General features: G+C 39.8%; 1 protein-coding gene across 22 annotated transcripts in view; it reads left to right on the top strand.

Moving 5' to 3' along the window:
• The window catches only part of LOC116151746 (coiled-coil domain-containing protein 144A-like), a 120,720-nt gene that overhangs the window by 65,000 nt on the left and 29,965 nt on the right, over nt 1-25,755 (top strand). For 10 of the 22 annotated variants that reach the window (XM_064494334.1, XM_064494326.1, XM_064494329.1 and 7 more), the window contains 14 exons: nt 936-971; nt 4,580-4,694; nt 4,858-5,031; nt 8,145-8,251; nt 9,555-9,692; nt 11,126-11,208; nt 13,279-13,425; nt 14,036-14,087; nt 14,467-14,536; nt 18,845-18,938; nt 21,345-21,373; nt 21,562-21,634; nt 23,383-23,637; nt 25,221-25,294. In XM_064494334.1, coding sequence (XP_064350404.1) covers nt 8,193-8,251; nt 9,555-9,692; nt 11,126-11,208; nt 13,279-13,425; nt 14,036-14,087; nt 14,467-14,536; nt 18,845-18,938; nt 21,345-21,373; nt 21,562-21,634; nt 23,383-23,637; nt 25,221-25,294 — 1,074 coding nt within the window. In that variant the 5' untranslated portion in view covers nt 936-971; nt 4,580-4,694; nt 4,858-5,031; nt 8,145-8,192. Of the gene's footprint in view, nt 1-935; nt 972-4,579; nt 4,695-4,857; nt 5,032-8,144; nt 8,252-9,554; nt 11,209-12,276; nt 13,094-13,278; nt 13,426-14,035; nt 14,088-14,466; nt 14,537-18,844; nt 18,939-20,625; nt 20,708-21,344; nt 21,374-21,561; nt 21,635-23,382; nt 23,638-25,220; nt 25,295-25,755 lie in introns of those variants that run through there. The other 12 variants (XM_064494332.1, XM_064494328.1, XM_064494333.1 and 9 more) reach the window with 12 other exon arrangements.

Below are 25,755 nucleotides of genomic sequence, written 5' to 3'. Positions count from 1 at the left end.
CACACGGGGCACTTGGAGCAGCTGATTCCAGACACACCCTATTCTGAGACATCATTGCCCTCCACTCAGATGGAAGGGGAATCCCAGCCCCGCCCAGGGCCAAACACATGAGGCTGAAATCCTTTCCACCCAGTTCCCTTGTGACTCAGTGAGGAAGGCTGGACAGGTGTGTGGTGAGGATGGTGCTGAAAGCTGCCTCCACCTTGCGCAGGTGAGGGAAGGGCTCACGCCTACTTCTGCCCAGGTTCCCCACGTTCACATTCAGGCTGAAGGCCCTCTGGGCTGAGTTGAGTGTCACTGGGCCATTTTCTCATCTGGGACCTTTGTTAAGGATGTTCCTTCCTTTCTCCTGCCCTGCAGTGGGTCTTCTCACCAACTGGGCACTTTTGAAATGGGAGGGCTTGGCCTCTCTGTTTCATTCAACAGGAATTGGTCAGAATAGTTGAAATCCCTTTCTCTCCCAGTCTGTACATTTAGGTTCCAACCTAGTCTCTTTCCCTAAAAGGTCAGCATGTAACCATAGCTCTGAATGGAGCACTTTTTTTTTTTAACATTTTTTTAAATTGACTTATAGTCAGTTTACAGTGTTGTGTCAATTACCAGTGTAGAGCACAGTTTTTCACTTTTATGTGAACACACATATATTCATTGTCACATTCTTTTTCCTTGTGAGCTACCATAAGACCTTGTATGTATTTCCCTGTGCTATACAGTATAATCTTATTTATCTATTCTACATATGCCTGTCAGTATCTACGAATTTCGAACTCCCAGTCTGTCTTTTCCCACGCCCCACTCCCTTGGCAACCACAAGTTTGTATTCTATGTCTATGAGTCTGTTACTGTTTTGTATTTATATATATATTTTTTTTAGATTCCACATATGAGTGATCTCATATGGTGTTTTTCTTTCTCTTTCTGGCTTACTTCCCCAGGAGAGAGAGTGCAAGACCAGGAGAAGGCAGGCCCAGGTGAGTGCAGGCCCAGGAGAGGGCTGGCCCAGGTGAGGGACCAGGAGAGGGCAGGCCCAAGAGAGTGCAGGCCCAGGTGTGGGCAGGCCAGGAGAAGGCAGGTCCAGTAGAGGTCAGGCCCAGGTGAGGGTAGGTCCAGGAGAGGGCAGGCCAGGTGAGGAGGCCAAGGAGATAGTGGGCAGGACCAGGTGAGGGCAGACCCATGTGAGTGCAGGCCCAGGAGGGCAGGCCCAGGAAAGAGCAGGCTGAAGAGAGGGCAGGCCCATGAGAGGGCAGGCTCAGGAGATAGTGGGCAGGTCCAGGCAAGGGCAGGCCCAGGACCGTGCAGGCCCAGGAGAGGGCAGGAGAAGGAGAGGGCAGGCCCAGGAGAGTGCAGGACAAGGTTAGGGCAGGCCCAGGTTAGGGCAGGACTCAGAGAAAGCAGGCCCATGAGAGGGCAGGCCCTGGAGAGTGCAGGACCAGATGAGGGCAGACCCTAGCGAGGGCAGGCCCAGAAGAAGGCAGGCCCAGTAGCGGGCAGGACCAGGAGAGAGCAGGCCCAGGGGAGGGTAGGGAAAGGACAGGGCAGGCCCAGGATAGGGAAGGCAAAGGACAGGGAGGCCCTGGTGAGGGTACGCCTAGGAGAGTGCAGCCCCGGGAGAGGGCAGGCGCAGGAAAGTACAGGCCTAGGAGAGGGCAGGCCCAGCTTAGGGCAGGAACAGGAGAGGCTAGCTAAGCACAGGTGAGGGCAGGCCCAGGAGAAGGCTGGTCCAAGTGAGGGTAGGTCCAGGAGAGGGCGGGACCAGGTGAGGGCAGGCCCAGGAGAGGGCAGTAACTAGGAGAAGGTAGGCCCAGGAGATGCTAGGCCCAGGTGAGGGCAGGCCAAGGAGAGGGCAGGCCTAGGTGAGAGCTTGTCCAGGTAAGGTCAGACCCAGGTCATGGCAGGCCTAGGAGAGGGCTGGACAAGAGAGGACAGGTCCAGGAGAGGGTACGATCAGGAAAGGACCAGCCCAGGAGAAGTCCTATTAAACTTCCAAGAGATAACATTGAAAGGCAATGGGTATTTGAGTCTGGAATACAGGAGGGAGGTTTGGATTGGAAATAGCAGTTTGGAAGTTACCAACTTGTAGATAATACATAAAGCCCTAAGGCTGTTGTGGGCGGCAGCAGACAGTAGTAGAGGCCTGAAGACTGAGCCTCAGGGGTGCTGTGTGCCAGCACTCAGGGGCTGGGACTGAGAAGACCGGCCAGGGCCGTGGGAGGAAACCAGAGCAGCCTGAGACCCGGGAAGCCCCTTGAAGAAAGGGCTTCAGGAAGTCGGGGAGAGCAGCGGTGGGAAGTGTGGCTGCTGGGCCGTGCGAGGAGAGGACTGAGAGCTCCTCATGGAGTCAGCACCTGGTGGGTGGTGGGTGACCCTGTCCTGAGCAGTTGCAGTGAGTGGACACACTTACTTGGATGGAAAATGAGAGGAATCAGAGGAAGCAAATGGGAACAGCTCCTTTGCAGGGTCAGGAGACGTTTGTACAGGAAAGCAGAGAAATGGGGCCATCTCTTTGTTTTTTAAGGTGAGGGAAATAACAGTATATGCTAATAGAAAAGATAGATTAACAGGAGAAATTAGTAACACCACATTCCCTTAGGTCAGGGGAGTTGCAGGTGAGGGCAGGCGGGGGCACAGAAATGCCCCTGAGAGAGTCAGCTTCAAAACACTTGCCAGGTCCAGTCCACTCAAGACCAGCTCTCAGGAGTGTCAGCCACTTAGGAACTCTACCGCCCCCTGCAGTTTTGATCCTGGCAGGGCCAGAAGCCATAATTAGTCAGCTGAGGAAGAATGGAATTAGGCAGGAAGAAGAGGCCTGCCCTGCCTTCCCCCCCTCCTGCAGGTGGTCAGCCAGCAGCATGGCCTCACTGAGTAACTGACGTAGTGTTTTCATAGTCACGAGGTTAAAAAGTTCTCAAATGTTATACCATGCTCCCAAATAAATCTCAGATGGATTCAAGATTTAATTGGTAGAAATAAAAGCAAAAAAAAAAAAAAAATAAAGTGAAGGAAGCGTGTAAACATAAGGCTGAGCCACAGAGCAGGGTCAGCAGACATGCGGAAACACATTTTCATTTCATCTGGAGAGCGTGTGTTGGTTTCTCAAGTTTCCACTTAATGATGCATATTGCCACAGTCTCTGAAACCATGAAAACAACTTTCTGCTGTTTGCGTCTGCTAAATTCCCTGGAGACTGGCTGGGGCCCAGAGGGATCGGGAAAGGAATACACTGAGGGATAAGGAGATGTAGAGATTTTTGGTGGGGAGCTCTCTGGGGGATTAGGCCTTCAGCATCCTGTGGTTCCACCCTACTCTAACCACAGTTGCATACAAACATGGCTTTCTCAGGGACAAGCCTAACTTCTGGAAATGTCCCGAAACGTTTAGCCACCTAGCACCAACATTTGAAAAGAATCCAAAATGGCCCACAAGCAATTGCAGAGATTTGAAATGCCTTAGGCTCCCACATGTGCACCAGGCACACTGGGCCTCCAGGCCTCTGTGCGCACTCACAGGGACACTGGCTCTGGAGGGACAGTTGAGGGTCAGTGCTGTTGCTAGGCTACGACTGTTCCGGACCAAACATTCCGAGCCGTTGAGCTTTGCAGCCAAGGTGTGGCAGCGAGACCTCTGTGGCTCTTCTGTAGCGCCAGCGCTGAGATCGGGAGGTGGCAAGAGGCCAGGAGGGAAGTGAGCGGTGTCGGAAGGCGATAAGCCAGATGAAGAAGAGACTTGCTAAGTTCGCGAGCTGGGTGGACTTCAGCATCCATCAGAGAGAGCGCGGGAATCATAAGAAGCCCGTGCCTGGGTATCATGTCTATAGGAGTGAGCTAAAGGAGTTCCACAAAGCCGCATATTTAGGTGACACACATACAGTGCAGGAGTTGCTGTCACGTAAGAAAAATGTAGACAGCAGAGACAGGAAGAACAGGTAACAGCGGCGGGGCGGGGCGGGCATGGGAGGAGCTGCCAACTATGGTTGTAAGACATGGATTTTAAATTGCCTTCCCATGTCAGAGATGTTGAAGAGTGAGAAAATGAGCATGTTCGAATCACTGAAGTACAGTATTCTCTCTGATCCTTGCAGCAGCAAAGTAGATATACTATCATTTTACTTAATTGAAATGTTGTCTTTGTAAAATAGTAACGGTAACAATTATAATACTATCTAACAATTATTGAGCTGTTCAACTGCCACTTTGCATAGCTTTTCATTTAAGCATCACAGCGGTGTCCTGTAAGATCACTACTACTTCATGCCCATTTTGTTGATGAGGAAATTGAGGCACAGACAGGCTAAGTGAGAGCTAATAAGGGACAGTGTTTAAGTAGAAGTCAGACCCAAGGTGAGCTGAATCTCAACGGCATACCCTTTCTATTCAAACGGGTGGTTCTTCCATTAATGTGGTGAGTAATAAGAGCTAATAAATACTGTTCTTTCCCCATAGAAAGAACTAAGATAAGAAGACTAAATGTTAGTTTTAAAGGGATAGGAATAGCATGCTGTTGAATGTTTACAATTACACGAGTAACTGTACCTTTGTACTAGTACGCTCTAATTTCCTAAAAAGTCCTCTCATGTTCGCAGGACTGCACTACACTTAGCCTGCGCCAGCGGCCAGTCATCAGTGGTGGCTCTCCTTACCCAGTGGAAGTGTGACCTGGATGCTCGTGACGAGGAAAGCAGGACAGCTCTCATCAAGGTGTGTGTAGCAGCCAACCGTGTCCACGTGAGATGGATTCGATTTAATTACTTAGAATAAAAATGAATTTATCTGTTTTAAATATAATGAACTTCTGGAACCGAGGAATGTTAACTTGGAATGCCTAGCACTTACAGTCTGTTTCTTGGCATGATACCAACAGGCTGTACAATGCCGGAAGGAAGAGTGTGTCACTATCCTGCTGAAACAGGGTGCTGACCCAAATCTTGAGGACAACTTTCAAAACACTGCTCTGCATTACGCCGTCTTGGCTGAAAATACATCAATTGCAGCAGAGCTGCTCCACTATAAGGCAAACATCGAGGCGATAAACCAGGTATAGCTCAACTGACTATTTACAAGATATTTGAAATACAGGGATTTTTCTAGCTACAGGTGTTTTATTTATAGTAGAATGTATACTGAATACATCAAGCCCTGTTATCATGGAAACAACTCCAAAGCCAAGGCCAGGGGCTTGTGCCCACAGAAAGGGCAGAGCTCTGTCTCCCAGCCGCACTTGTACCCCAGAAGGAACAACTTCCCATTAGGAAGTGCCTGGGAGTGGGTGGTAGGCTCAGAGCCTACAGAAGATGAAGGCTTGCGGGGAGTAAAGTGATAGCAAGGGCTGGGTGCCTGCCTGGGGATGGGTGGGAGGAGGAAGGAACCCAGTACCCAGCAGGGGGAGCTGGGTGACTGCACCTGGGCAGGGGAGGCAGCAAACCACAGGCCCTGAGCACCCCAGGATCCCAAGTTCTAGAATCTGGGCAAGTGAGGTCAGGTCATGTTTGACAGCCAGCAGGGGCATTCACTTGTGCTGGTGGCCACATGGCTCTCCATGTACACCTTGGGGTCTTCCATGCTCAGCCTGGTGTAGCTCCCCTGTGGGGCTGTGGCCGTAGGTGGGGAGCAAGTGATGGCAAAGCTGGTTCTCCTGCTTTTCCTCCTGGCTCTCCCCTGAAGATTTTGACTGAATAAATCTACTCAGGTCTGGATACAGGTATTTAGAAATACTTCTCTGAGATTCTGATACAACCCTTGATTAAGGACTATTGAATGGATACGTGTAATACATGTAAATTCACAGATCTCAAAAATAAGACGTCTCTGAAAGAGCGGGGGTTTGATAGATGCTGCCTCTTTCAGTGCTCTCGTTTCCAGCCGTGTTAGCCTGACTTTTATCTGTCCCTTCCTGGCAATATTACTGGCAATATCTATTGCCTTGAAGAATAGCTCCTTTTCCCTTCTAACCACTGATCATTCAGTGGCACTCAGACAATCCTATAAACTTGGTTGTGGTGAGTGATTCAGTAAGTAGAGTCAGACCCTTTAAAGATTTTGCACCTTTTGTTCCCATCCAGGTCATTAGGTCAACAGGGTTTTTCTGATTGCAATAATAGGAAATCATGAGCCTTCTTTTGGTTAAAGCTGTGTGACAGACTCTTGCCATATATCTATTAGATTCACTGAGCCCTAGCATAATCAAGATGACAGCTTTTTAAAATTAAAGTCTAGTTGACTTACAGTGTTGTGATAGTTTCTGGTGTACGGCAAAGTGATTCTATTATATATATATATATATATATATATATATATATATATATATATATATATATTATTCAGTTATATGTATGTATATTCTTATTCAGCTTATATATATTCTTATTCAGTTATATATAAGATTCTTATTCAGTTATATATATTCTTATTGTTATATATATATTCTTATTCAGTTATATATATGTTCTTGTTCAGTTACATATATTCTTATTCAGTTATATATATTCTTACTCAGTTATATGTATATACATATATATATTCATATTCTTTTCCGTTATGGTTTATTACAGGATATTGAGTATAGTTCCCTGTAGTATATACAGCAGGACCTTGTTCATCTATTTTATATATAGTAGTTTCTATCTGCTAGTCCAAAACTGTTAATTTATTCTTCTCCCACCCCCTTTCCCCTTTGGTAACCATGTTTGTTTTCTATGTCTGTGAGTCTGTTTCTGCTTTGTAAATAAGTTCATTTGTATCATATTTTAGAGTCCACATATTAAGTGGTATCCTATGGGGTTTGTCTTTCACTTTCTGACTTACCTCACTCAGTATGAGACTCTCTAGGTCCTTCCATGTTGCTGCAAATGGCATTATTTCATTCTTTTTTATGGCTGAGTCGTATTCCATTATATATAAGTATACCATGCAAGATGGCAGTTTTAAACATCAAGACCCATGATATTAGTAACAAATTGGAATTGTTTTAATAACTTAGTTTCAGCTGTCTTATGAACTGATTATCCATTTGATTAACAATCAGGGGGAATTAGATACAGGTAGACTGTAGTTTTAGCAGGCTTTGGAAAAATTCTTGAAGTGGGTATTATGAGTCTTAATCACAATTTTTATTACATGTTGGGGCCCAGTGTTTTTGTATGTAAGACATATGATTCTACAGAAAGGCAAGGTTTTACATACAAATACTTGATTTATACCCAACTGTTTGGAAACACAGCAAACATAAAAACACAAGTGGGCTATAGACTAAACATGGCCCTGGGTATGTTTAGTTTGTCTCCATACATTGAATCAACATTTAAAATTTAGGAGACTTGTGCAGAAATCTGCACTTCAGAACTTCTCCTAAAGAATCAAATCTGGTCCCCCTTGAGCCCAGGCTCCTATGCGGTCTGCCCTGCAGAGGTGGCCCCTTCTCGGTGGGGCATGTGTTCTCTGGTTTGCTGTCCTCACCTGGGACCTTCACTTACTTGGGCCACATATGTTGCCTCTGTAAGCATTTGAATTTACAATTCCTGTTGTGTACTTTGAATAATATTTCAATATTTTAAAGACAGTCTATATTAATTTATAGTCTACTTCATATTTTATAATAATTCCTTAAGAGTGGGATGGAATTTTTCAAATTAGAATTTATAAGTTGTTTAAGAAAAACTTTCTTTACATGCAAATAGTCATAGTCCCATTGGAATGTCTGCAAGCTTTATGAGATTAGTCATAGTTGTAACTGGATAGGTTATGCATGTTGCAGACAGTATGGTATCTTTCTCCTCAGCGTGGCTCCTTAAAAATGTAGTTGATTCAGTAGCTAAATGGTTCTCTCTGGAGCAGTGTTTAGAGTGTCAGGAGTAGTAGTTGAGCAGTAAGGTAACTAGAGAATGCCTGACACATGCTGCGATAGAAGCGAAGGTTCTTGGAACCAGCAAATGTCTGAAATGGGTTTCAGAGAATGACTTCACAGGGAAACTAGAAGAGGTCAAGGAGGAACCTTTTCAAGAGAAGGAGCACAGAGGGGCGAGGAGGAAGGGGCTACTTTTTATTTACTGTTTTATAGTATATGTTTTAAGTCCAGAGACTTAAGTTTTTAAATTCAGTTTTGAAATGTATATGTAATTTTGTACATTATCAACTGTTTTTACTATTTTACAGTATAACTTCACACCATTTTTAGTCGCTGTCAGGGAGAACAAAGAAGAGATGGTCAAATTTTTGATAGAGAATGGGGCAAATGTACATGCAGTCGACATGCTGCAAAGGTACAATAGTTTGTTCTCTCTCCCTCTCTTTTTTTGTTTAATCTTAATGTTGTTCTAGAGTAGTAACAGCCAGTCAGAAAGATTAACTTAATAAGAAGAGGATTAACTTAGAATCAACACATCATCAGTTAGGTAGAAAAGCAATTATTCTGCCTGGTGTCACGAAGAACGGTATGCAGCAGGATTCATCTTCCTTTATGATAGTGACTGCTGTCATTTGCAACCTGATTTTTTTGGTCATATGATCTTACAATAGTTCAGGGATTTCATTTTAGTTTTATTAGTATGGACTCTAATTTTAATTTACCTTATGAGACAGTGTTGAATTTCTTCATTCTTTTATAATTTTTTTAACCTCTACTTGGTGTAAATTTTTTTCTTAAAAGATGCATATTAAACAGAGGAGTTTTTTTGCCTTTTGGATGACTCTGCTTTAAATTACTTTCTTTGAAGGATATTGATGTTATTAGGTTATCACTAAGTGAGTATCACTAAGAGAGTAACTATGACCAGATACTGTGGGCTCATCAGTTTTTATCCTTTTTCATTTCTAGTACAGTTTGATGTTTTTATTTTCAATTGATAATGGTAGAAGGAAGAAAAATAGCTTTAATTATTGAATAAACATTCTCTTTAAAGAAGACAAGTCCTTGGTGGATGATAAACAGGAAAGAGCTGGGCTTTAGAGTCAGATGAGGTTGAATTCCCAGCTCTCCTGCTGGTCAGGTGTGTTACCTGGGGGACATGACTTACTATCAACAAATATGTTTCCTGACATGTAAAGGAGGGTCGTAGTACATCCTTCAAGGGGGGTTGTGCCTAAGAAAGACCATATGTAGACTATTCAGGTTAGTGCCGGGCACATGCTTCTTAGCGTGATTAACTACAGCCGTGACTATTTTTGTTGCCATTTTTATTCATATTACTGTTTTCAGCCTGCAAACAGCTTCTCCTTACCTGATCTCTAGCTGATTTTAAAGTATTATATTTCAGACTAGGGAAGAAATGGGGAATCCTTTATTTAAATCTTTACCTACTTCAGATAAGTGACCTCAGTATCCTTTCTTGTCCATCAGAGGACTTTAAATTAGCAACTTCTACTATGTGCTACCCAAGTAGGACAGGAGGCTTCTTTTTTGTCCCTCCATTTTGGCCTTGGAGGTAATTTGCCAAGATGAGCCCTCGAGCATGTAAGTGGTCAGTTCTCCAGCGGTGGGCAGGATATTAACTTGGTAAACTAGACCAAATTAACTGTTTAAGTTACACTAAGTTCCTAAGGGTGAAGTTGTCTCTTTTATTTTAGATCAGCGCTCATGCTTGCTGTATTTCATGACTCACCAGACATAGTCAAGCTGCTTCTTCAGAAGCATGTTAATGCCTGTTCTCTAGATTTTCAAGGATGGTCTGCTGAAAGATATGCTTGTCGTAATGGTTTTAAACAGTAAGTGTTTACATTAAAATGCCAGTTGTCTCTAAACTGAGGTTGAAAATGACCTGTTACTTGTTACATGACAGGTGAGAGTTCCTAGTTGGGAGCAGGCACTTTGGGGATGGCAGTGAGACACTCCACATCATCAGCTGGAAACCAGCAAAAGGCCAGACTAGTGAGATGGAGCAGTGGGCACAGGGTTCTTTATCTCAGAGTTTGTAAGACCTTTATCCTTAGGGTCTTACTGGTCTCCATTTCATTCCAGTGTAACCCCTATGCATGGGGTCCAAATAATGTCACAGATTTGATTTTTCTAACTAGTTATTTGGGTCTTGAAATGTTTAGTAGAGCAGAAAATCCTGTATTTTCCTTTGGGGGCTTTCTTCTATAATCTTCCTCTTGAATTTTTCAAGAACCTAAGGGATTCCCTAAGGCCACAGTGACAATCCTCTCCCACAAGGCATTGGGGCAGGGTGAGGGCATTCTAATCGTTCTCTTGTTTCCCTTGATTCTGTTGCTGCAGCATTGGTACTAAAACTAGTTTTAACAGGATCTCCTTGGCAGCTGAGTCTGGGGTCTGGATGTTGCTCTCTAAAGACCTTTAATAAAGTTTTAAAAGAAGAAAAAGAAACTGGTCCTGCAGTCGGGTCATGATTGACCTCTGCTCCCGGGATGCCTGTGCTGATCCAGTTTGCGCGGTCTTCGTGGTGATCGACACGTAAACTTCAGCGTGACAGCTTGTTTAGTTCTCATACATATGCTTGTATGAGGTCATATATTTATAAATGAGTTTAGCTACAAGTTATATAGTAGCTGAGGTACCCTGAATTATAAACCTCAAAGAACAGCTAATCACCATAATTTGTAACATTTTCTGAAAACTGCCACATTTAAGTGTTACACTTATGAAAAAAACACACATTGGGTTTTATTTGGGATTCTCAAATAGTTCCAGCATTAAAGTTCAAGAACAGATTATTCCATTCTTCCACTATTTCTCTGAGCATCTGGGGGATACATTATCTCATTAAATCTTTGTAATACTCTTATGAGTATTAATAACTAACTGCCTAACAAGACAGTAAGATCCCAGTTTTATAAAGGAAGACTTTGAGCTGAAGAGAAGCACCTTGTCCAGGAACAAATAGCTGTTATAGAGCTGGGACTTCTGAGTTTGAGATAATTTCCATATGTCAGGCTCGCTCTAGTTAACTTACTGAGCTGTATTGCCCTCAGTTCATGACTACTTCACCTTTTTTTTCTTTTTTAATCATACATCCTAAATTTAAAAGTGTAGATTGTACAAATTTGAAGTATATGGGACAGTTGAAGTTTTGATATTATCTCTGATATTGTCTGAAATAATCTAAGAATTTAATATACTTGGTAATTGTTTTTCATATTAGTATTCAAGTAGTAATATTTATCCCATTTTTTATACATAGCCTTTACCAGCAGATTGTCGACTACAGAGAAGAAAAGATACCAAATACTCCCCCTCAAAATAGCGACCTAGGACAGAGTTCTGGTAATAAGTTACTCTTGTTGGGCCCACCATAGATAAGGAAGTAAGATTGAGGAAATTTTGATAATGAAAGAGCAGTGAAAAATGCCAGTGTATAAATTTCATGTGTGTTTTTATTTTTTTCATTAATTTTTTCTTAATGGTCTAGTATTCAGAATTACTTAAGAAGTTAATTGTAGGTAATTTAAAATCTGAGACAATATTGTCTGGAAAGAAATTCATTTATTTAATCATGGCCCCTGAAATCCGATATTATATATTTGTGTAAATAAGAAAAACAGGGTTTTAACTTTGTTGTACATTTTCTCTAACATTATAACAAGTTGGCCTTGTTACAGAACTGGGTCTTTTAATTTTTACAGCAAATGGATTACATCGGGTAAATGAATGCTAGTTATTGCATAATGAGTAGTCTCACTAAAAGGTTATTGTCTTTAAAACTGGGAGCTCAGCAATACCTTCCTGGTGCTGTAAACAAATGGCCAACAATTAGAACTGCACAGCTGAACCAGTGTGTAGCATACTAATAAGAGATTGTTTTTTAAAGATACCTAGTGATAGTGCAGAAGTCAGGAAAGCAGTGCCTTGTTGAGAAGCACTGGTTACTTTTCACATCATTACACCAACAAGGTCTCTCTCTTACTGATTGCATGCCTCAGAAGTGCAAAAAGAATGAGATATGTTGCCTTCATGAGAGTCAGATGTTTTCTTCTTTTTTTGGGGATACTTGTCGTGAAACTGTATTTTGTTGGAACAAGATTTTCTTTTGCTGTTAGTTAAAGGATTGTCATAATAAATACTCAAATAGCACAACTCAGGACTCAACAAATTGTAGTAAAAGCACAGAAGTACTTCACATAAAAAAGAAAAAGACTGTGTTGCCTAGACGTGACCCCTAGCGTGCTGTTCAGTCTGAACTGTATGAGGGCACCTTTAACTTGGTAGACCTGTATCAAGAAAGAACTTCTGTTGTAGGAAATACTAAGATGGAATAGACAGAGTTTTGGTCTTCAAGGTGCTCATAACACAACAGAGTTGTCCCTGGTTAATGTCTGTATCTTTTTTAAACAGGATTTTCAAAGAAAACATTCTTACCTGTTAATTCATCCACTTAACAGATGACTCTCAAGTGTCATTTAGGTACTAAGCAGCACTCTGACGTTACAGAATGCAAACAGGTCAAAAGCACAGTTCCTGGCCTCCAGGAGCTTGTTACTGTCATCACCATTTTTATGATTTGCTTTAGTTTATTCTGTGCTTACTGTGTCCCAGAGCCCTCGAGGACTTTGTAACTGTCTTTATATATATTTTTATTGGTATTTAATATGTGCCAAATACTTTAAGTCCATGGTGAGGAAAAAAGTTTTTTCAAAGTGGGTAGGATGTCAGGTAAGCCATGCAGAGCGAGTAGAAATTTGCCAGGGAAGGAGGCAGAAGGGCAGTGTTTGGTGAGCGGAACATCTTTGAAGATTACATTTGGCAGAAAGGACAGCGGTGCAGAGGCTAAGATGTGCCAGTGAACTTTGCAAGATCTATGAGTTTCGTTTTGGTGCAGGAAGGATGCTGTAGGAATGGTTGGGAATGAGGTGACTACCTAGCTCAGGCACGCTTCTGAAAGCCTTTCTAGTACTATAGAAAGGAGGAGGTCTGCTATAGACCTTGGGAAATCTGTCAGAATGCTTTTAGCTGCAAATAATAATAGGACCTCTAAGTAACAGTGGCTACAGAAACAGAGTCAGGATTGGTTAGACAGTTCGGTGATGTCATCAGGATCCCAGATGCTGTCCCTCCTTCAGCTGTGAGGCTGCTGGTGTTTGATGTCGCCTTTCCTGGTCTGCTGATTGGCAGCAGCTCCAAGCATCATATTCTCACGTGACAGTATCCGCAGGTGAGGAGGGCTGCTTCTCTCTGCATGTTTCCTGTTAATGAGGAAGAAAACAGAGACGCTTCCGGTAGACTTCCCCTAGCATCTTATTGGCTGGGCTACATTGCATGCTCATTCCTAAAGCAGCCATGGGGGAAGGAGATGTAGTTACTGTGATGACTGCAGAATAATCATTTCTCTTTTTGCAGCTAAGGAGAGTTTACCTTCTTCGCATACTGGGGCAGAAAACATCCAAGAAAAGTTGCAGTTGTCTGGCAAGGACGACGAAGAAATGGTTGAGTTGGGAACCAGCAATGGCAGCTGCATGGATTCACTGAAGAATGTTGAGCAGAAGAGTAAGAAGATTCGATTTGAGTCTTAGAGTTTCCTGGTTATGACATAAAACAGAGATGCACAAGCTTTTTGTATAAAGGGCCAGAGAGTCAATATTTTAGGCCATGTGGTGTCTGTCACATCTACTCATGTCTGCCATTGCAGTGTGAAGGCAGCCCTAGACCATATGTGAGCGAATAGGGATGACCATGCCCCGATAACATGAGGCTGACAAAGCCAAATGGCAGGGTGGGTTAGTCCCATGGGTATCGTCCAGAAACACCATGCTGTGTGAGCTTGACATTTTCAGTTTATGGTACTGATTCTACTAATGAATATCATTCTTTCGTGAGTCTTGTAAAATTTGGTTGGGATTTTGGCCCTTGTAAACAGCAGTTCACTTCAAGATACCAAATTTGGATAAACACCCTTTTTTTTTTGATATAAAGGAGGGGAAGTGGTTTTTATGCATTAATTATCTACCAGGAGTATACTCAGTATTCACTCAAGTGTGTAGTCTCCAGCTGTGGTCCCAAGGGAATGCTTGTTAACAGAACATTGGCCTTATACTTTCAATATTCTGTATTTTTCTATTGCTGATATGAAGTCTATTTTACTTTTTTTCTTTAATAGTGGATTTAGTGGTTGAGGTTTCACCGAGTAATGAAGATATCTCTGTCATCAGGTAGGATTTTATGGATTTTTAAAAATTACATGTTGACTAAGGGAACACAGAGAAAAGAAACAAGGCTTGTTGAGTGTCCTACTCTGGGTTAGACACCGTGTTATGTACTTGACATTAGTTACCTCGTACAGTCACCACAACAGCTTTGCAGAGTAGCTGTGCTGTTATAGCTTACTCTTAGTTAATTAGGCAACTGTAGCTTAAGGAGGTTGACTAGTTGACCCATGATTCCATGGTTAGCAAGTAGTTGACCTGTGACTTGACCATCAGGCAGCCTGGCTCCCAAATCTGCTTTCTTATCCCTCAGCATAGACTTTTGTGACCTGTTTGTTTAAAGAAATGAACTCACTCATTTTTGATGTGTGTTTTTGCTCCAAAGAGTTTCACCCAAACATGATATTGATGATTCAAGGCCTCCATCAGATGAGGACTTAGATCTTGCTCCCAAGGTAAAGTGTTCTCTTGTGAAATTAATTTTTCTGCTCTGAATTTAGTTTTGTGTAGTATTTACTCTTAAAATTTAGCAGTGGTCTGCCTATCATTGTTTTATGTTTGTGTTAGAAAGTTAGAGTAAACCACTTTATAAAAATATGACAGGTTGTTTTGTTTGTTTTGTTTTGTTTTTTTACTTTGGTAAATACTGAGGATGAGGCTGAAGCAAAATGGACTAGAAGATATATAGTGACAGGAAAATTGTACTGTGAAAAGATTTCCCACAACAGAGGAAGTGTGAAACTTGGCCAAGGATAAGTGTTCTTTGACTTTTAAACCACACTGACGGCACTTGTATAATACTCGTGCCTCAGTGACATCTTCAGTGCACACAGTTACTTACTGTGATAATCATGGACTCTTCCTGGGGCCCTTCAGTTCCAAAACTGCGTAGCATGTGTCTTTTTTTTTTCCCTTGGACGCTTTTTATTTTGGTATCAGAGAGTTGTGAGGAAAGAGGTTTTTGGTTTTTTTGTTTGTTTTACTTTATTTCTATCTGGTTCTGCCTTCAGACTAAAATAATAGTTGAAATTATAGAAATTTAGAAATTAAAACTGTTTCTCAAAATCCGTATTATAGATTCCTCTGTGTTTTCTAAATTATCCCATTAAGAGTATATTCAAAACTCTTCATCTAATTGAAGAATACATGTTTTCCCTGAAATAACAACCAGCTCTCAAAGTAGACTCTTAATAACAACCATATGATAAAACCTACTTCAGAATTCTTTTGTATTATAGTTTAAAAAAGTATGTCTAGTCCTTGTGTCCCATTTTAAAATTTCAAGTTTCAGATACTTTGTAGTATAGTTATTTACATACTCATTTTATTACCCCTGCATCAGTATACACCGCTAGAGATTAGGGAACATAATTGTGCATTTCCTGGAGCACCTAGAATAAGGTCTTAAATGTAAGAAGCATTTTAGTATTTTTTGAATGTGAATGCATGAGGAGACATGGAATTCTGCACCATGCTGCAGGTTATATAACATGCACACTCTATCATAATGAAATCCATTTGATGGTACAGGTAATATAATATGCATACTATGTCATAATGAAATCTATTTGAATTCTAAAAATATGACTTAAATTTCTATTCCCTTTGTTTAGGCTGTAAAAGTTCAGTTGTTATGAGAGGGAATATATCATAAATGCCAAGGAAATAGATAAGAAGTATATGATGAATAGGAATAAGTTAGTTTGTTTTTCAGTATCTACCAATTGTGAGCTTAGAATTTGAGATGAAAACTTTTTAACCTTCTTTTTAGCCCCCTCTCATGTTCCATTCAATATATCTTTTCAAGCTATATATTATCCTTAGAATCCTGATTCCCTGTTCTTTCTCTAGCTGGAAAGTTGATGTGTTAGGAACTTTCTAAAATTTATTTTTCTCTCTCTCTAGTAATAATTTACAACGTTCAGGTAGTGAGACGACCATGTTCAATTGAGTGACTTCTAGTGACAAAATGTAACTCTTACTTATAGTGGTATTTACAAACAAATGGTTGTAGAGTAATACAGGTCAGTATTGGGATATACAATGAACAAAGGCCTTTGTTTTATGTATCATATATTTTGATGTTTTTATAAAACTTGCTGAAGAATAATGTATATGCTTGCATATATAATTTATATATTTTTATATATATAATAAAAAGGTAAAACAGAGGCTTTCATTCATAGTATATCCCTGACAATACTGATACATCACCGATCTATTATATATAAATGCTGAAATATATATATTTCTCCACATGCCTTGTTATACTTACATTTTCCTTTTTTTCTTGCCTTAAGTTTGTACTTGACTAGTCATGTTAAAACATAAATGGAGGGATGTTTTGACTTCACTTTCTCACTTTTACATTTGCCCAGCAAAATTTTTTCCTCATTTTAACCCACACTTAGTAAAGTCATTCCGTGCTACATGTCATACCACTGCAGAGTGCACTTCTGTTAATTTTTCAGGCTCACCTAATGAAACTGGTGTATGTAGTGCAAAAACCAAGGCTTAGAAGTCATAGGGAATCGGTTTGGGTTCTGAAGTTACATTTTCTAAAAACAAAATAATTCTTGGTCAGCCTGTGACCAGATGTTTCTTTGTTATAAATGAATATGTAAAACTCTTAGTGAGATTCAGAGAGAAACAGGTTGTACTAAAAAAAGAAAAAACCCACACACACAAAAACCACTTTTACCTTGAAAAGACAGTGCTTGTGATTTGAAAGTATTATTATATTTGGATTGTCAATTAGATCTGCAAAGAACATTTCAGGAGAAGCAAAAGCATGGGGAATAGTAATAAGTATGTGGGTTTAAAATACCAGCAGTTTGGTTTAGTGATGTTTTAATGAGGACAGCCCATTTTGGGTAGGGAAAATAGCGTGCACTGAGTACCTTTATGGCGACCAAACTTGAAGGAAGCTAAATACAGGGTAGTGATGACCTATTCCAAGGTGATAGCCGTGGAAAGAGGTAAGAAGAGCCTGAGCCCTTGGATCCCGGCAGCTCCTGCCTGGTGGCACAGCACTGTACTTGAAGTCAGCAGACATAGCATCCTGGTTCTGACCCACTGTGGGATCTTGGAAACACTTGTCTGATTTGTTTGAATGTCAGTGACCTTGTTCAAAAACATGGTACTGATACCTAGCTCTCAGGTCATGTGTCATAAAGAAAACTGTGGCAACAAATGTGAAGCACATTGTCAACTGTAAAGGGTGCTATAGAAATGTAAGACAGAATGATCACAGAGGCCACTAGTGGCCTACTGAAGTGTTGAGGACACTTTTTTAAAATCTGAAGGACAATAAAATGGGAAAGAGCGGGCATGGGGAGTTCTCATTTGGGGTATGTTAAGTGCCAGTAAACTATTACTGGACATCTCTGATAGGTATGTAGTGCTTTGGTACTTGACGCCTTCTGGGGACTTTAGATGTTTTGACCTTAAATAAATTCCTGTTGCTGAACACCAACTAGCACCAAGGCAGTTAGACACCGAATGTAGTAGTTGAGGGGTTAGGCTGTAGTGGCAGGAACAGAAGAACAAGTAAGCAGCAACCCTTTATCAGGGACAGTAAGTCCTTCACATAAGGAACGTGGAGAACATTAGGTTAGACAACAGTGGGGGAGTTTGTAGTTAGGACAGGGGTGGAGTAAGGGTGGAATTTAGGTAGAAAAGAGCTGAGTGTGACCGAAGCTGCCAGGTGACCGACAGGAAGGAGCCAGTCACACGAAGGTCCAGGGGAGGGTTGTTCCAGACAGAGAGAACAGCGGGTCCCATCTGCTCATCACGGTGCTCCAGCATCTTGGAGTGGCCAGGAAGCAGCAAGTGTGTAACCGTCCTTAGAATCACTTTTATTATTGTGTGTAGAGAAGAGAATGTGCATCATAAGGGCCTGGCACATGCGGGTGGTCACTAAACAGTGTTCTTATTCTTCCCTAAGTAAGGTAAAGCTTATGGTACTTTTTTGAAGAGCTGCATAGCTACATTTAAAATTTCTCTGCTGTAAATTTAAACATAAATGTTTTTCTTTCTACTTTGGTACTTTATTCAAGTATTTTTCCTATCAATAAAAGTTTTATCAAATAATAGTTAGATTCTGCTAAGCCTTTGTTTACTGAAATGTAGCAGTTTCCACAGTGTTCTGTTGATACTCAACATGACAGACTCCAAGGCTTCTTTTCATGCCAAGAATGTTATTTTAGTATTAAAAACAGTATCTGTCCTAAGAAACATTTTAAATTTATAGCACGTATACTTATTAAAGAATATATTTAAATATGTATATTTTCAATTTTACTTTTTATTGAAGTGTAGTCAGTTTATAATGTTAGTTTCAAGTGTACTGCAAGGCAATTTAGTTATACATATAAAAATATGCATTTTTTAAAATGTCCTCTTCTTTTGTCGATGAATGCAAAATGGAATTAGGTGTTTTGAAGTTAATTCTTTGTTGAAATCTGCACGTAGGTCAGTATTTTGTCTATGAAAATATTTGCTCTGGCTTTCCATGCTCAGTTTACAGAGTCAAAAGCCAACTGGAGATAAAAGATAGACTTGATCTAGAGAGTGTATATGAAATTTTCTATTTAAATGTTTGGGTTTCCAGGATATGCTTATTTTGTTTTTAAATCTAATTGCTTTTAAAGTTCTAATTGCTTTTAAAGTAGGAAATTAAAAAATAATGATAGGAAACATATTTTCTTAGAAAGGGATCAGGAAATCTTTATGCAACTCATTATTAATATTAATTTTAACAGAGTACGTCTGAGATTCAACTACCGAACCATGTTGATCATTTATCTGGAGCTGCAGGTCTAGGAGAAAAAAATACATTAAATGGACAAATAGAAAGTAAGCACTGTATTTTATAAAAAAAGTCATTTGACAGAATGTTGATTTAAAACATGGATTTGGCTCTATTCTCTCAGCCAAAGAAAATCACCTGTTGAACGTATAGTGAGAGAAAAAGGAAGAAAGGAAGTAAGTTGTGTATCTTACCAGGTGTCAGCAACAGATTAAACTAGAATGCTGTTTAAGGAGCTCAGTTGTTAGCTTTCTTTCAAGATGCTGTGACCTGAGGACAGTGAGGAAATCAGGAGGAGGGAAGGAGGGAGCGAAGAATGAGAGAGGTAGAGAGGAGGGGAGTAAATGAAGGAAAAGGGGGGGTCCCTGGCAGGAGGTGGTAATGAATGTAGAATAGTTCTTTAGAAGAAGGAAGAGGATTGTTTGAAATGAGATGGGTATGAAGTAAGCTGCTTCCAGCACCAAAGCTTGTCCGGGAAACAGCAGAATGTTCCACTCCCCTGTCCCCTGACCGTTAGGAAGGCAGTGAGGACTGCGGTACCTGATCACGCAGAGCTTCGTGTGCCTGCCGTGGGTGAGCACAGGCGTGTGTGGTCAGCTGCCAATGTCTGGATCTTCGTATCATGCAGCGTGTTGCTGCCTTATAGGATGGTGTCTCATAGGCCAACAGAAGAGAGTGGGAAAGAGGAAGAGGGCAGGGGAGCTGGAGCCTGGTAAAGAGTCCACTAAAAAGTCTACAATTCCTGATGCAGCTTTTGGGGAAGTGTTACAGTGAGACGCGTGCGGCTGGATTTCAGAAGGATCAGTTAAGTCCGAGTGCTGTAGAAGCAGACTCGGTATAGACCAGACTTTCTCACATTTTACTCAGTCACCTGGGGACCCAGTGAAAAGTGCACATTCTGAGCAGTGGGTCTGCATTTCTAACAAGCTCTCAGGTGAAGCCCTTGTTACTGGTCTTCAGATCACGCTCAGAAGGTAGACTTGTGTTTAGGGGAATCTGGAAGAAGAGCCACTGGGGAATTAGACACAACAGCATCAAGGAAAAGCATGATTTTGTTTTTCTTTCTGAGCACGTTCGTAGCCAGAGCGAGGCAAAGAGTTGAAGTAGAAATTAGAGATGTAAGATATTGCTGCTGAGCAGAGAGGGAAAAGAAGTGGTGGGCATCATCCGTCCAAAGAATAGAGAAGGGGGAGAATTAAGACCACAGATCTAGAGGTACCTTTGAAGAGGAAAGTGAAAGGAAGGAAGGAGGGGAAAAAGGCCGCAGGTAGGTGATTTTGGAATTGAGGGGGAAACTTGAGAGAACTCCTTTTCGATGGCGTCAGTATATTTGCACTGAAGCCAGGTTAGATCGCTGCCACTCCAGAGAATACTGGAATCAGGAGGGGGCCTAGAATTGGGGTAAACCACAGCCACTCCTCCTATCAGGCTTCAAAGATACATGTTGTATTGGTATTGGTTATTCAAGTGAGGTTAATTTTGAATATGAAGCATTGGCTCTGTTGTTTTTTATTTTAATGATACCTAATTTTTTGATAAGATATTTGTATCACAAAAATCCTTTTAAACATTAGCCTGATTTACCAAACCAATTTTGGAAATAAAAGAAGTTAATAGGATTCATTCCATAAATGCTAAAGTTGTTATTTTTAGCGAATACTACACAGGTTTTGAAATAAAAAAGACTTAACGTCTAATAATTCTGTGGCAATGAAATTTTTTTTTGATCACCAGATTTCAATATTGAAAACTCAGTATACATTCTTTCTTGCATGAGTGGATCAAGAAACTTTGATGGATAGAGGATCCAAGAAATGTAGGCATACCAATAGCCCACATGGGTATGGGAAAAAATGAATATTTTTATGAACGATTATTCTACAAGTGTGTATCCAAGCTGATCAATTCATAACACTTTCTCTGACGAGAAGTGAATTGCACATTCAAATGAACTGCCATCACAACTGGACTTCCTAAATTACAGGACAAATTGAAGAGCATGATAAATACTTGTAGTCTAATGGTGTCAGTTGCATGAAAGATGTGCTTTTGCATTTTACCATCAGCTTTCACATTTGTCTTCTTGGAGCTGTGACTTGTTCTTCTGATTAAAGATCGCTTTTCTCCTCCTCAGGCAGCATGTTCACATTTGTATATGTGCACGTTTCTATTTTATAAAGTCATTTGAAACATAATTGTATTTTTGAAATCTTAACTGCATGTTTTGTTAAACCTATATTCCTGCTCTTTATTCAGTATCTATAATGGATTCATATTTCTGTCTTGTTGCTGTCCTAACTGCCCCTGAAAAACAAAACACCGAAACCTAATAACCTAATGTGAACCTAATTTCCAAAGCAAGCATGAGGATTGCACTCAGTACTAACTGCATGACTGGATAGTTGGCTTTCATATTTACATATAATTGATTATGTGTCCCTTTTGGCTTTTAGATTCTACTGAAAAATATCCTCACCTGAAGGTAAAAACTTTTATACTTTTATCTTGAATTTTTTTTTTTTTAATGAGGGTACTGGGAATTTAGCTTAGGACCTCATGCACTGCTAAGCAGTCACTCTACCACTGAGCTAGACCCTCCCCTCCTTGAATTATTACTACAGATTGTATCAAATGTACACTACTAATTGGTTTGTTTCAAAAACCATTCAGCCTGCAGTTGGAGTGAAAGATTCTGTTCCTAAAAAAACAGGAGAAATGAAGAATTTACACAGATTCAAATCAGGTAAATTTTGTAATACAAATTTAACTCTGAAATGAAGTACAGTCTTCTTATTCCTAATTCCTTTTATTTTTTCAAATTTAATTGAAAGATGACATAATTAAGGCAGATGTTATTATTGGTATCCATGTTTGAAAAATATATATAAGCATAAGAAAGAGTTTAAAAATGTCAGCTTTGACTTGGATGTTTCTATTGATGTTGGGAGACACTAAAGTGCTCAGTTTGGAGTCCCTATACTTCTCGGGGATTCTGAGAGATTGACTATTAGGTTCTAAGATTTTTCCAGTTTTAAAATGCTTAATTGAATTCTGACCTTTACGTAGGGTAAAGCTTCACTTGCTAACATGTCAGTCATATTTCACTTTTAATTATTTCATCTAGTGCTATCACATTGATGATATTTATTTCTATATTTATTTATTAATGGAGGTCCTAGGGATTGAACCCAGAACCTTGTGCATGCTAAGCATGTGCTCTACCACTGAGCTATTTCCCTAGCTCAAAGATCTTAAGCCAACTGGATGTTTTGATTAAGAGAAAGAGAGTGTGTGTGTGTGTGTGTGGTGTCTTTGATTATTAAAAATGATGGAAGTTATTAGTCCTACCTTAGTATTTGGTAGACATGATCTTTTAAAACAATAATCCTAAAAGTCTTGGGGTTTAGGATATTTTTTATACTATTAAAAATTATTGAGAATTCTGAAGAACTTTTAAGTGGGTTGTATCTATTGATGTTTAGTATATTAGAAAATAAAACTGAAAGATTTAAAAAACAAGCACACACAAACATTCCATTAGCCATTAGAGCTATGATGCTATCACATGTCATGTATCTGGAAACCACTGCACACTTAACAGAGAATGAGAATGAAAATAGCATTATTATTGTGAAATTAGTTTTGACCTCCTGGACTCCCTAGATGGAGGGAACTTGGGGCTTCAGGGCTTCTCAGATGGCACTTGAGAACTGCTGTTTTAAACAGGGTTCATGGATGTGAAATGATAAAGGGGCCCTTGTGATGAAGTGGGCTTTAAAGTTCACTTCTACATTTCTTGCCTTTTTTTTCTTTAACTTGTCTCTAAAAGTTTAAATCTGACAACTTAATTCTTTTAAAAAAAAGGAAAACACTTTTGTTATATATTTCCTGTCTCGTGGCACTCTGTACTCTTTGGATCTAGTTTGAACCTAGACTTACCCTATTTTTATATGGAAAAAATTAGTCACTCAAGGCTATCCTTTCTTATATAAATTTATGATGTTTATCCAAGGCTTAAGATAGGAATTCTGAAGATATTGGTACATTGAGGAAAGACTCTCATTGTAAAGTAAGTAGTACCATTCAGTAAAAGTTTTCTTAAAGCCAGCCCATGTCTCTAGGACAAAATACTGTCATGCATATTTAAACGTCTGGTAAATGGCTGGTTTAGACATACATTTTGTTAATGAAAAAATTCATATGTTGAAGAATCATAATTATTCATAAAGCTCTTATGGAATATAGACTGTTTTATAGAGAGTGATGAGTGAATCCAAATAAGTAATACTAGGAAACTAAAAGTAGAAAAAAGAGAGACAGTGGTTCCCTATGTGAACAGCAATGATATGTAAAGTACAACCAGCTGGGAAGGAGCAGTGCATTTGGGGGGAGAGGAGGACGTGGGGCTGCTGCTCTGGGAAGAGAATTCATACAAGTTAGTCAAGTTTGTATTGTTACTCACATTTTAATAAGTGGAAACTTTGTTTTCAGATCCTTCAGACGGGGATTCTACTAGTTTTAGCCTCAATAATGAGGCTGGTCAAAGAGCCGAGCATTTGAAAGTTGATAAATGTCCGTTGGTATCGCAATCAGTGACCACAAACCAGTCAGCACCCACAGAACTGAGGCAGATGGCCCTAGTAGATAAAGACGGGATGAGTATTGGAGCTGTGTGTCTGTCAGAAAATGCAGCGCTCCGTGGCCTGTGTGAATCACAGCTGCCAGAGAAAAGCAGCAGCAAAGAAGGTAATAAAGCAGCATAGAGAGCTAGCCATAGTCTACCTGTGCGTGGCTTCACCACACTCTGTCTTTGCAGAAATCATTTTGTGGCAGGATCTCCTTTGTGTTTACTCCTTTTATGCAACCTACAACCAGACAGTACCTTTTGGCATGACATTTACATTCACCATCTGACCAAAGCAGCATATTAAATAGCAAAGAGAATTAGGAGAAAGTAAGTTCGTTCAGACTAGTATTTAGCACAGTCCTGAGAGCGGGTAGGAGGGTGATGGCTAGAGCTTTGTGACTAGTTGGGAAACCTAGGTGGACATCCAATGATTCCCTTCTGAAAATACGGTTTCTTAGCTTTGTTTTTATCTAGCTCTGAATTTATAAATGTTTGTTATAGCTTACATTCAGTGTAACTGAAAAAGCACCTCTGCAACTAAATTACCAAAATATTTCTAGTATATTCTCTGCCTTTCTGTATTTTAGAAGTGGCTTTCCCAGCAGTAGTGGCAGACATTGGGAATTTGCTACACAGGACCTCCTTCTTAACTGTGTCCACATGGTATATCAGCTTGTTTTATTATTTTTAATGGATTTATAGGTCGAAAAGGATACTGGTTTTTAAGGAGTGCTTTGTCACTTAAAAATAATATATGGAATGTCAATTCTAATTCTTCTAGGATACCCAGTCTGTTGATTAACCACATCTAATATGTGTTCTACTTTACATACCAATTAATTTAGTGCCTTAATTAGTGATATAATCAGAGCTGTAGTAATAAGTCATACAATACTTTTTTGCTCCTATAGTTTTATCTTTTCTTTCTTTAGAATTAATGTCATATTTACAAAAGATTCTCAGTTACCTCCTATAGTAGTGACGACAAGCAAAAGTTTTTCTAATAAATACTGTCTATACAAAGATACTTTTAAGAGTTTGTCCTCTGCAGCAGAGGAGCAAAGAGGATAGACATGTAAAGAAATAATTAACAGTTCAGCTGGTGAAGACACACTAGAAAAACCTGTGAAGTACCAAGGTAACTCCAAGGAAAGAGATCCCTGTGTCTCTGCAGAAAGACAGCTGTAATCAAGGAGGACTTCACAGAGCAGCTGAGTCTTCAAAGAGGAAAAGGAACTTGTCAGAACAATAGAGGGAAACGTTTCAGATTAAGGAAAGATAAAAGCATAAAAAGTAACAGTAATCTTGGAAACCATGAATAACATTGCTCTTGAAGCTTGGTATGTTGTTAAAAAGGTACTGTTAGGAGGTAGAGAATAGAGTCTATCGTGACTTTGTATATTTCTACTGTATTTTTAAATTTTGTTTTATTTTTCTTTGTTTTGTTCATGTCTGGTGAATCAGTTTGTGAGTGAAACTTTGAGATGTTTGCCTTTAATCTGGTAACATCTAGTATTTCCCAAATATTTGTTGAAGTTTTAAATAATTAGAAATATTTCTTAAAGAAGTAAATATCCAGCTAAAGATTAAGCTTAATTTAAACTGTCAATTGATGAAATGTGTTTTATGTTTTTATAAAGATGATGCCTTTTATGTAGCTGTTCTAAGTAGTGAATTTTAACTAAGCATATTCATTTTTCAGCAGACCTAGACTTAGAAAGGACTTCTGAGGAAGAGCAAGAAAGACTTGATGGAAGTGAAAATAACCACTCACAGGTATGTAAAAACATAAATTTAAATTTTATGTTTAATACTGTTTTCTGTGCTTTAATAACACAGTTCAAAAGAAATTGCCTTTCAAACTAGACTTTTAGAGTCAATAAATAATTACTTAATATTTAGTTTTTAATAGCATTTTATCTAATTACAAAACTTAAAGTATTGTTAGGATCTATAATAATTTATAGTTAAACTTTATCCTTGAAATTGAGGCAAAAAACCTTCCTGAGTATTGTTTACATCTTCCATTTTTATAACATCGTCACATGATAAAGAAGGTGATATCAAATATTAAATCATGTGATTAAGCAGTTGAAATTGTAAATAATATAGCAGTGATGGCCACCGAGTTAGTTTCATGTAAGGAACAGTCATTCTTAGTGGTCCAAAATTCGCAGTTTCAAATTGCAAGTCATTAATGCCAAGATGAAAGAGTTCTTCTGTCTTGTGATCTCTAT

Source organism: Camelus dromedarius, chromosome 15 (assembly GCF_036321535.1).
Source record: "Camelus dromedarius isolate mCamDro1 chromosome 15, mCamDro1.pat, whole genome shotgun sequence".
NCBI lineage: Eukaryota > Metazoa > Chordata > Mammalia > Artiodactyla > Camelidae > Camelus > Camelus dromedarius.
Note: the sequence above shows the minus strand (reverse complement) of the source record. Positions and strands in the feature narration are given on the sequence as shown.